The sequence below is a fragment of the Phyllostomus discolor genome, chromosome 8 (assembly GCF_004126475.2).
Source record: "Phyllostomus discolor isolate MPI-MPIP mPhyDis1 chromosome 8, mPhyDis1.pri.v3, whole genome shotgun sequence".
In the NCBI taxonomy this organism is placed as follows: domain Eukaryota; kingdom Metazoa; phylum Chordata; class Mammalia; order Chiroptera; family Phyllostomidae; genus Phyllostomus; species Phyllostomus discolor.
In genome coordinates, this window is record NC_040910.2 from 37,875,574 (window position 1) to 37,887,084 (window position 11,511).

Below are 11,511 nucleotides of genomic sequence, written 5' to 3' on the forward strand. Positions count from 1 at the left end.
GTTCTTGGCTCTAATGAGTACACATCCCACATTCAGTTTGGCTCCTAAACGTTCCATATTATAAAAAACTACTAGACTCCCGGCCAGAGGGGCCCGTGGGGATAGGGAGGGACGAAGGCACTAGCAACTTCCCTGCCCACTCCCATGCCAGGGCACTTCCCAGTGATAGAGACGGGTGGTAGGGGATTCCATAGGCTCAAAGACTGGGTTGCCCCGAGAGACCAGGATACTCGTAGGAGCCTGGATGCACGGCAATGGGAAGGGGCAATGGGAAAGGTCGGTAGGAGAGGCACCTCCCGTGTGACCCCCGGTGAGTCACCTCCCGTCTGACAGTGGCAACTATAGTACCTTTTACACGCCTAACGGGACATTCTAAGCTCTCTGAGCACCCAAGTCCCTCGTTCTCAATTAGGAACAACAAAAAACTCTGCGAAGCAAAGTACCAAAAGGCCAAACCCGGCCGGACAGACGGGGAGCGATCCACCGCCACCTGATCCTGCTCGGTGTCAACACTAAGATCTGCAGAGGCGCTGAAAGCAAGGCGGAACTGCGTGCGACCCGACCCTGCAGCACCCCGTTCTGCACTTAGGGAGATCGAGGCGCGTGGGGACGGGAGGAAATCGTTGGGAGCGGCAGAAAGGGCAGGGGCCGGCAGGGCGGGGTACGAGCCGCCGCCACTTACCGGGCGAGGCAGGGGCCTCCTCCACCGTCGGCCGCTTCCGGGCGAGCGCCACACCACTTCCGCCGGGACCTCGCATTTGACGCAAGCTCCAGCAGCCGTCTCAACCCAAAGCAGAAGCACCGCCCCCCAGCCCGCCCTCCTTAAAGGGGTCGCGCAAAGTCAGAGGTCTCAGGCTAGGTAGGGTCTGGTAGGATCAAGTCGCTCCACCAAGTACTTACTCCGCCACAGCCCGGTCCCAACACAAGCTAAGCCGCCACCCAACCAAGAGGTGGATGATAGGTTACTTGCCCCAGGAGTTCGCAGAAGGCACTCTGAGTCTGGGGGTGAGCACGGACTGCAGCTGAGGTCCAGATACAACCCGGACTTCAAGGGCACCTCAAACGGAGGTCAAAGGCCCTGAGGCAAGTTGTGGAAACCCAGGCCCAGGTGGTCCCTTTTCCTGGGAGACCCAATAAGGCCCTCAGACCTCCCACTGCCCTACCCCGGAGCTTCAGCCTCCCCATTTGCAAAGGAAGTGACTTAGCCCGACTCAAGACCTTGGAAAGCTGTGTTGGCCCTCCGGGCAGCTCATCCCCCAGGACAGGCGGGACAGGAAAAGCAGCCTTGTGATTTCAAGTGTTCTTATCTACCATGAGAGTGATTGCATCATGTCCTTATCCATCACGGGAGCTGAAGGGTGCCTCAGAGCAGGACAAGCACAGACCCAGTGCGGCCACTTGTCCCCCAGGGTTGTCTTTAAAAGGAAGAGAGCACATCATTCTCCCAGAAGGTGCACCAAATCTAGGCAGAGAGGGTCCTGGGTTCGAATGCTGCCAACCCCACCACCACCACACCCAGGCAACCAATAACCACAAGGTTACTGATTGGGACCCTATCCCCTTCCACAAGGGAAAGTGACAGTGCTATCTGCATTTGTGCTAAACTTTCCTGAGGCACCCTTCAGCTCCCTTTCCTGAGGAAGCAAAACTAACACCCTCTGGGAATACACAGAGCTCTAGAGAGAGCACACAAGAGCCATGAAAGCAGTAAGAGCCCTAAAATTTAAACCTTTAATTTGTTTTCACGTTTTCCTTTGTTTTGCTTCCCAAAGGAAAGGAGGGCGTTGCTCTGTAACTTTTACATAGTCCACAGCCCCTGGGCCAGGGCAGTTCCTACCAGATTGCCCACCAGCTGCCTCAGCGGCCTGGGGCACCCGGGGGGTTCACATGCAGCCCCCGAGGCCAGGGCTGGTGCTGTCTTATTGCTGAGGTCTGTCCCGGCTTGGCTCGGGGTGCAGCAGCTCCACTAGGCGCGCTGGTTGGGCAGCTCCTGGGAGATGAACCGACGCAGGCGCTCCAGGTACTGGCTGTAAAGCTCAATGTCGTTGTGCCCGGCGCCCTCCACCCACAGCGGCTCCACAGCCTTGGGGCAGCGCTCATAGAGTGCCAGCCCGTGCGAGAAGTCGATCACTTCGTCTTCCGTGCCGTGGATGATAAGCACCGGTGATGTGATCTTGGATACCTTCTCGATACTGCAGGGTGGGGGGCGTCAGGCCTCCACTCCCTGCCCTGCCGAGGGCCCCGCCCCCGCCCCACCCCCAGGGCCTCCCAGCTCTCACTTGGGGAACGCATCGAAGCAGTAGGTCTTCCTGGTGTCTGGGAAGGCGACGCGCATGCCAGAGGTGAGCGGGGAGTGCAGCACCACCGCAGCACACTCGTAGCGCGAGGCGAGGTCCACAGTGGGCACTGTGCCGATGCTCTGCCCGTAGAGGACGATGCTGTCCGGACTGATGCCATACCTGGCGGCAAAGCAGAGTCAGCAGCAACCACAACATGTGCCTCCCACAGACCGCCCTCCTCAAGCAGTTAAGTTCCCCATTCTGTTAGGACAGCCTCTAGGCAATTAGGCTGGTCCTTGGGACCCTCCCCTGCCTCCCAACACAGGTGGTCCTTTTAGTAGGGAGGTAAGGCCCTGGGCAGGTGTGTAGACAGCTGCTCCCCCTCAGCCCTCCCCCACCCCACTGCAGCCCCAGGTCACCTGGCTGAGTTTCTCCAACAGATCATTCAAGAGGAGTGCACCTGGTGAGGGTCCTCCCACAAAGCCTGCTGGGGACATTGTAGCCCCGGGGCCTCTCCTGCCCTTCCTGGTCACCCTGTCAATCCCCAACCCTACACACTTAACCAGGACCACACCCAGATTCTGCTTTGGATTTTTCTTATCCCTGCTGTTGGTTTTGAAGGCGAGGGGCACTGTCTTTCTTCGTAGCCCTCATCCCTTTACTGTAGAGAATTGAGGCAGCTGTTCCCATATTTCAACCCTTGATGTCTCCCATGCCCAACTAGATGCTTAATACACCATGGTGAGGAGACTATTCACTGCTGTGGGGAGGTGGGTGGGTGCTAACTCCTTCTCCTGGCACTTTCTCTACACAGTGGCCAAGACCTGGGCTGCTTCTCTCCTCAGCCCCAGCCTCTTCCCTTGCCCTGCCACCTCTCCACATGCCTATAGGGTCCCCCCACAGCCCAGCTGATCCAGCTCCAGACCACCTACAGGGCCTGCTCCTGACTGCATGGGAACCCATTTGCCACCCTCCCCATGCAGATGGCCTCCAAGGCTCTCCTCCAACATATCTGACCTCAACCCCAAAGGCACACCCCCTTCCTGGTGGATAGGGGCCAGGACAGTTCTGTATGTCACCTGGGGAACACACCTGGGAAACCAGACTCCACCTCCCTGTCTACAGAGGTATTCCCACCTGTCCCTGTCCTTGAAGCACTCCGTGTTAACCCTTGCCTACACCAGGCCTCAGGGATGCCACCTGGCCACATGCCTATCACCCTGACTACTCCTCCCTAGCCTGCTCCCATGTTGCCATGGCCACCCACCCAATGTGCTGAGCACCAGCCCAACCCTATCACTCAGCTCCAAGTAGGGATCCTCAGCAGCCCCTGGACATCTACACCTGAATTAACTCGACAAGCACCAGATGGAGCAGCACTTCTCCCCCAGGACCTCCTCAGCCCAGACAGTGCTTAGGCCTGAGCCTCTCACTGCCTCTAAGCTGTTGGAGCTGAGGGACCAGGACTCTGGAAATCAATGCTGGTGACGGGACAGATGCACGATGGACAGAGCTCAGAGCCTTCATCCCACAGCAGGGCGTGATTCTGCCAGCAAGCTCCAGCATGAGCAGGGACAGCAGGAAGGGCTGAGGCTGCCAAGGGCAGGCATGTACATATACCATACCATCCAAGACAAGTCCCTGGTGCCCCTGCTCCCAGGGACAGCATGGTACATCATGGGCCCCATCTCCCCAAGGCAGACTGACTGAGCCCTGAAGGAGAGGGTCTGGCAGGTAAGCAGGCAGGGCTGAGGTGGGGCATCCCCCAGCAGTGGGCTGGGTGCCACCTCTAGGAGGGCCAGGGTTGGCCTCCTCCTGGAGCAGTGCTGCACACAGGGTGGCATGCTGCAAATGCTGGCTCAGAAACTGAGTGAATGTGCTTTAGTGAGTACTAAGGAGAGAGAGGCCTGCCCAATACCTAGACAACCAGGATGGTGAAGGTCCTTCAAGCATGTGGGTATGTCTTCTGCTCACTGGCCTCCCACTGGCCACCAGGGCTGTGCTGGGCACCAAAGGGCCCAAAAGAACCCTCTAGGCCTAGAGCAGCCCCCCTGCCCACTGCCCCCAGGATGAAGCCACAAGTGCCTCATAGGCCTATCCCCAGAATCTCAATGAGGTATAGCCCCGCCCCGCCCTGTACCCCATGTGCTCCCTCAACCTACGGGCTCCCACAGTTCATTCACACAGCCCTCACATTCTACTTCCTGGGCCCAAGTCCTCTGCCTCCTACTCCCTCCTGGGGGAACCTCCACTCCCCTGGAGCAGCCCCAGTCTGTACCCACCCCTGCCCAGGGAGGTCTGAGGACCACCCACCACATACCTGCCTGCACACCAAGCATGCCTATTGGCATGCTGAGGGGACATGGGTCAGGCCTCACCTTCTGGACCACTGAGGCTGCTGAGGGCTTCCTCTCCAGCAGGGCCACCCACTGGGACTTGGCCCAGGCTCCTCCCTCTCCAGGGAGGCTGGCCCAAGTCCCTGGTGGGTGCCTTCCAACCCTCCCTGTTTCAGAGGGTCTGGTCCCTTTGAGGGGACAATCCAAGTTGACCAAGTCCCCAGCACACAGCTCACCGGGTGCGCAGGGCCTGCCAGGCAGCATCAATGTCAGCGTAGAGGTTCTTCTCTGAGGGCCTGCCCGAGCTGACGCCATAGCCCGAGTAGTCATAGGAGAAGATGTTACAGTTGATGCGTGTGCCCAGGCCAATGTAGAAACTGCTCATCTGGCCCAGGTCCACCGCGTTGCCATGTGAGAAGAGGACTGTGTACCTAAGGATGTGGGGGGAGACAGGTCAGAGGGCAAGGGGGGAGGGGGCTATCACACCCCAACCCAGGAGGGGACAGGAGTGCTGACAAGGGGGATAGGTTGCCTGTACCACAAAGTAGCCCAGCTCCTCCTATCTATGTGATCTCAGGCAGGGGACAGCCAGCGAAGCCTTAGGCTTCCCCTCTGTGAAAGGGGCACTGGGACCATTGATCACATTCTGAGCACAGGGGGAGCCCAGCTGCCTCTCCTTGAGTCCATTCCTTTTGGAGAGACTCCAACAGCCCCAGAGGATGTCAGGCACATGGGACCGCTGCTTAAGGCATTCCTGGAGAATGAGACAGCTCCTCCGTCGGCAGGGCTATCCCCTCTGCTCCAGACAGCTGGCCCCTGCTCCTGCTTCACAAGCAAATAAAACCAACCCCTGTGCACAGTGGTGTGGGTCTCCCTCTCCTGCAGAAAATGACCTTGGCACTCATTTCAGCCCTTATGTCCCATGGTAACCCTGCCAAGTTGCTGCTAGCAGAGCCTGCCCAGGTCCTGCCAACAGCAGGCAACCCGGTATCTCCAGCTGATGGACTCCTGGAATTCCCTTCCTCCAGCAGTACTGGGTCCCAGCTTCCCACTCCCATCACACCAGACTGGCCCAGAGGAATAGAGCTCGCCCTTTGGACTTAGACCTGGAATCAAAATCTGCCTGGTCTGAGGCAGAAGCACCTGAAGGTCGGCTTCTGCCCCATCCCTCAGGCTCAGGGAAGAGCTGTGCTTGCAGGTCCTAAGGAGCCCTGTTAATGGGGAGCCAGACTGAGCATGAGCCACCAGCTGGCCTCAGGTACCCAGACTTCACTGAGCATCAAGCCCCTAAGAGACTCTGCTCCTTGTCAAGCAGGTGCTGTGACACAGCCACTTGAAGCCACTTCCCCAAGCCTCAGGGTCCTCATCTGCAAGATGGGGTGCTAAGGTACCCTCAGAGCTGCACATGGTAGGACACCTGGCACTAAAGGCCCCAGGTAACTGGGCAGAGGCCGTCGGCAAAGTGAAGCCCATCCTTGGAGGCTCTGGTCAGCCAGCACTTGGTGAGAAGAATCCCCAGGCACCCATTGGGCTTTTGCCCCACTCTGGCACTCCAGGGACCCGCAGGATGAGCACAAGATATTCCCCAGATCCTATCCCCCTCCATTCTTCCAGGCTCTGGGTCTGTCCAAGTCAAGTCTTTGAAGCTAACCTGGCTCCAGGCACGCAGCGCACATACATGCAGGCAATGCGATTGCCCCGGCTGCTCTTGGTCAGGAAGACCTCAATGGTGTCCAGCTCGCGCTGGCCATACTGGAAATCAGAGCGCTCCATCAGGTGGAGCTTCCAGCGCCCAGGGGTGCCTGTGGAGGTCCGCAGGGTCCCCAAGGAGGTGGTCCCGACCCCACCAGGCCTGGGTTCAGGTTCGGGCACCAGCGAGTAGGTGGGCTCTGGAGGCAGGAAGGCGAGCTTGGCGGCAATGCGACCAGGGCAGGGTGGGCAGCAGAAGAGGCAGCACAGCTCAGTCACGGACAGGCCGTTCATGGTGGGCACCAGGCCCCGGGGCAGGCCTCACTTAGCAGGGGAGGGTTGGGGTGCTCCGAGATATGGGCGGGGAGGGGCAACCCCCAGCCACTGCCCCAGACAACAGCCCTGTTAGGAGGCAGCAGCCCAGCCCCATTGCGGTCCAAGCCGAGCCCTCGGGAGCCTTGCAGCCTCACATCTCCAGGTTGTGCACAGGGAGGCCCTGCAAAGAACAGAGATATGTGAGATCCCCCAGGGCAGCACCAGAGACGGGAACCAATCTACATGGCCTGAGGCTCTTGGTCTTCCTCAAAGCCCAGTCTACTTTCTCCTGCTCAGACTGCTTGTCCTCCACCCCACAGAACTGCAAGCCCAGCTTGCCCTCTAAGGGGACCATGTAACTCCCAAGTGACCTCAGTGGGACCCAAAGCTGATCTGTCCCCACCTGCTACCACCCTTCCTCAGTTTGCAGTCAACAACTCTTGCCACTTAAGCCCATCTGTCAGCTGGGCCACAGCCTGATGTTTCTGCTGGGCAAGCAAACCCCTAGCCCACTTGAGCTCTCCACCCCCTGCACTGGGGCCAGGGAAACCCTGTCGCCACCCCCCTCCCACCCCACCCCATGTCTCTGTCCAAAAAGCTGGCCCAGGCTCTGCCCCCTGCCCATCTCTGTGATATCCTTCAAGGATCGAACTACCACCCTCAGGTGATACAGAGCAGCCAAGGACCAGAGGGACCGAAGAGCACGCACTGGACCCGCCTCAGGACATGCGGCAGGACTGTGATGTCCAGAGACAGAGGAGCTAAGGCAGAGGAAAGACAACAAACAAAGGCTCTGGGAACAAAAGCAGGATACATCTCAGGCTAAGAGCTGAACAATGGCTCTCCCCTGTGCTGGGTGCCAGACCCAGGGAACAGGCTGTTGAGAGCATAGGGGTGACGGGAGCTAGGGCTCCTCCTCCAGCTCTGCCAACTTCAGGGTCTGGGACCTCAGGCAAGAGGCTTCCCCTCCCAGGGCCTCAGTTTCCCCACCCATCAACAAAGACAGCACTCACCTCATAGGGGTAGTAAATGAGATGAGGGGTTTAGTGGTGGGCAGGGGATGTGGCTCAGAGTAGAAGCTCAAACATTCTTCCTTTTGGCAGCAGGTTGTGAAACACTGTATTTAATCGATTACAACTACATTGCTAAAGCAAATACAATCACATACAGAGCTGCGAGCAGAGACTAGGTAAAAACAGAGGTTTGAGGAAACCTGACCACTTACTCCACTTTCCCTACAGACTAGCTCCAGGGAGGGAGACACATGCCACTCAGCTTTCCCAGCACGGCACCCTGGCGCATTCAGTTTTGAGGCCACAGCATTTGAAAACCACTGGGCGGATTCAGAGTAGGTCAGAGCAGTGTCAGGCCCAGAACACACCTGCTCTCTCCAGATCTGTGACCTGAGAGTCAGGGCTGGAGAGAGCCACATCCAGCCATCGCCTGGACTCGGGGCACACACAGGAGTGGGAGAGCTGCAAATGCCCACGTGGGGAGACAAGACAGCTTCCAGGAGGCCCTGAACCCTCAGGCAGGATGCACACTTTGTGTGCAAGAATTTTTCAGGGGACAAGGTCTACCGTACTGGTTCTCTGAGGCAGAAGAGTTTGCCCTCACCATGGACAGCTGCCCTCGTCTACAGACATTTTTGTTTATGAAAACTGGGGAAGAGAGCCCCTAGCATTGAGAGGGTAAAGGCCAGGGATGTTGTTTAACGCCCCAGGACTTATCCCCCAAAAGGACTTATCTGTCCCCAAATGTCAACCAACATATTCTCCAAGAGGTCCAGACCCCAAGAGGTGATAGTCCGCAGGTGTGAGGGGAAACTGAAGTGTCGGAAGTCTGGGTGGCACTGTGAAAGCTGCTTTTGAGAGGAAGACCTGGCTGAGAGCCAGGGGAAAACTCTGAGGATGAAGGGGCACACCAAAGTTGCCAAGCCTCACTGACCAAGCCAAAAACCTGGATGTGGTCCTTGACTCCTCCCTGCTGGCTCTTCCTCCCTCTCTTTAACTGCCACCTGGTCCCCTCCCCTGTCATCACCTAGCTGTCAGCCATCTCCTTCCTTGCCCCCCACCCTGACTCCAAGCCATTCCTCCCCACAATCCCCAGCAGCTGAGAGATCTTTTCACAACACAAAGCTGATCATGCCGCCTCCCTTTTAGGATGCCCCAGGACCTCCCACTATTTCCAGGATAGAGATCAAATCCCTCACCAGAGCCTGCCAGGTCAGCAGTCAGCTGGGGTAACCTCTCCAGCCTCACTCATCTGGTACCCCACTCCCTCTCATTCTCCACAGATAAGCAAGAGCCCAAGCAGGTCCCCTCCTAGGGACCCCCTCCCCAATTTCATTGGATGGTCCTTGCCCATGTCCTTTCCACCATTCACATCTCATTGCAGGGCCATCAGGGAGGCCTTCCAAACCTGGTCAGGTCCCCCCACCTCGGCACCCACCGTGCTTTCATGGTTCCAGGTTCAAACCAAAGCAAAACCCCACGAAGGCAGGACCACTGTCTGTGTTTGCTCAATAAACAATGGCTGAACTAATGGGCAAATGACAAGGGGAAAAGGGGAAACCGGGAAGCGAGAGTCCTTGAGGTTTGACAAGGAAGGGGGACAGTCTCTTCTCAGGCCACATGCAGCTAGGACCTCCTGCACGTCATTTATGGGTGTCACTGAGTGTGCCCCAGGAGCGAGGCCTCAGACTGGGCAGTACACATCCAGGTGCCTCGCTCACTGGGCACACACCCCTGGCACCGAAAGCCCCAGTGATTCCAACCACATGCACATACTGGGCACCCTGCTGCCAGGCCCCATGTGGGCTGGAGGTGTTAAGAAGACCAAGAAGGAACCAAGGCAATTGCAATACCCTAGGACGACCTACATACAAACGACTCTGACGGCACCTCACCCAGCCAGTCAGGGTGGGAAGGCTGCCTGGAAGAAGGTGCAGTCTGAAAGGCACAGAGAAACTGGCCAGGTGACAGGGATGAGGCAGAGGGAAGAGCATGAGCAAAACCCCAGAGGTGACAGCGCGTTCCAGGAACTGCGGGTCCTGGTTAGCGGCGACACTGGAAGAAGAGGCGGGCAGAGAGATCCCGGAGGCCCGGGGCCCCGCCCGTGAGCCCCGCTGCAGAGACTGGACTTTATCCTGGGGAAAACAGGGAGCCCCGGAGGAGTACTGGGCCGGGGTTAGGGGCTGTGGGTGTTCCTTGAACTGGAGCGGAGGCCGGGCAGCCAGCAAAGAGGCTGAGGCGTCTGGGAGATGTTTAAGAATCAGGGCTTGGCTTTGGGCTGCAGCGGCGGCGGGCCCGAGTGTTGGGCTGGGGGGCCGGTTCCGGGGCAGGGGCAGAGTCCGCGCCTCGCACCGCGTACTCCCGGAAGGAGCGGGCCACAACCCAAGAGAGTGGGCGTTCAACCCACCACGTCGGACGACTGAATGGGGGGGGGGGGGGGGGGAGAGGTGGGGGCCGCGTCACAGGAGAGTGAGCGCCCACCCCACGTTGGAAGGCTGGAGTGGGGACAGGAGTAGGCCGGAATTGGGGACACTGGCCCGCGGTCTTCGCCACTGGTCCGGGGTCCCTCCGGCCAGAGCCGTGGTCGCCGCAGGAATGTGGGGTGTCCGGGTCGTCCGACCGGGCTGCCCCGGCCTCGCGGACGGCCCGGCTCCCCAAACGGCCAGACGCGGCACCGAGGCCGCCCCAAGCCGTCGCGCCCGCTCCTGTTCGGCACTCACCGCTGCGGCCCGCGCACCCCAGTTCTGGGGCCGCACTCCATGGTTCCCGGCCGTCAGCCCGTGCGTCCGCCCGTCCCTCGGCGCCACTGCCTGGCCCTCTGCACCGCTGCCGCCGCCGCCGCTCCCCCGCGGGCGGAAATCAGCCTCGCTCCCGGCACCGCCCCGGAAGTGACGCGAGTCCGTGCTGAGGCTAGAAGGTCTGCTTTGGTTTTCAGGAGTCTAGTCCCCTCATCATTCATTCCTTCTTTTACTCACTCTAGGGCCGGGACTAAGGGGAAGCGAATGAAGCACGGTTGCGGAAATACAGGGTCTGATAATGCCTTTATTTAAAATCACGATATTTTGGCCATGATCGATGTGGCTCTGCTGTTTGGGTGTCGTCCTGCGACGCGGGTTCAATTCCCAGTTTGGACACACGCTGGGAAGGGACTCATGGGAGACGCAACCAATCTCTCTCACATAGGTTTCTCACCAGGTCTTTGTCCCTTCCTTCCCTCACTCTAAAAATAAATATTTTCCAAAAAGTCATGAATTTTGTTCCTCCTGGGTTCTTTTGCACATTTCATCTTTTTTTTTTAAAGGAAAGGATTTTTTTAAAATTTTTAAAAGATTTTTTAATTTATTTATTCTTAGGGAAGGGGGAGAGAGAGAGAGAGAGAAACATCAATGTGCGGTTGCTGGGGGTTATGGCCTGCAACCCAGGCATGTACCCTGGCTGGGAATCGAACCTGGAACACTTTGGTTCCCAGCCCGCGCTCCATCCACTGAGCTACGCCAGCCAGGGCACATTTCATCTTTTTAAGTATTGCATGAAAATACTATGAATTCTGGTAGCTCAATTTTTTGGTGTTCCTTAAATTTTGTACCTAAGGCAAGTGCCTCGTACTCCTTACCCCAGTCCTCCCCAGCTCTGCTCACCCTACAAGGAGAGGATAAGGGCTGGGAACAAAATAGGGAGTATGGCTAAAGATGACAGGTGGCCAAGCCATCTTAGGAGATAACAGTGACAGAGTCAGGAAGACTGCAGAGGCCAATAGGGCCCAGCTTGAGGCAAGACTGTGAATTAGTTGGGCAGTCTCACCCTTGCAGGCCACCTGCCTTTATGTCTTGCCCCCTGCTTGCATCCCTTTCCCAGCTCAAAATGCCCCATTCCCAGCCA

General features: G+C 58.1%; 1 protein-coding gene across 1 annotated transcript; it reads right to left on the reverse strand.

The window, feature by feature from the left end:
• Positions 1 to 1,717: 1,717 nt before the first annotated feature.
• On the reverse strand, positions 1,718 to 10,519 carry ABHD17A (abhydrolase domain containing 17A, depalmitoylase). Its single transcript, XM_028519982.2, has 5 exons — positions 10,353 to 10,519; positions 6,267 to 6,800; positions 4,852 to 5,046; positions 2,280 to 2,459; positions 1,718 to 2,192 (listed from the first exon to the last, which is right to left on the reverse strand). Exons 2-5 carry the CDS (start codon positions 6,596 to 6,598, stop codon positions 1,967 to 1,969), a joined length of 933 nt encoding a protein of 310 aa, XP_028375783.1. The 5' UTR covers positions 6,599 to 6,800; positions 10,353 to 10,519; the 3' UTR covers positions 1,718 to 1,966.
• Between the last annotated feature and the right edge of the window lie 992 nt (positions 10,520 to 11,511).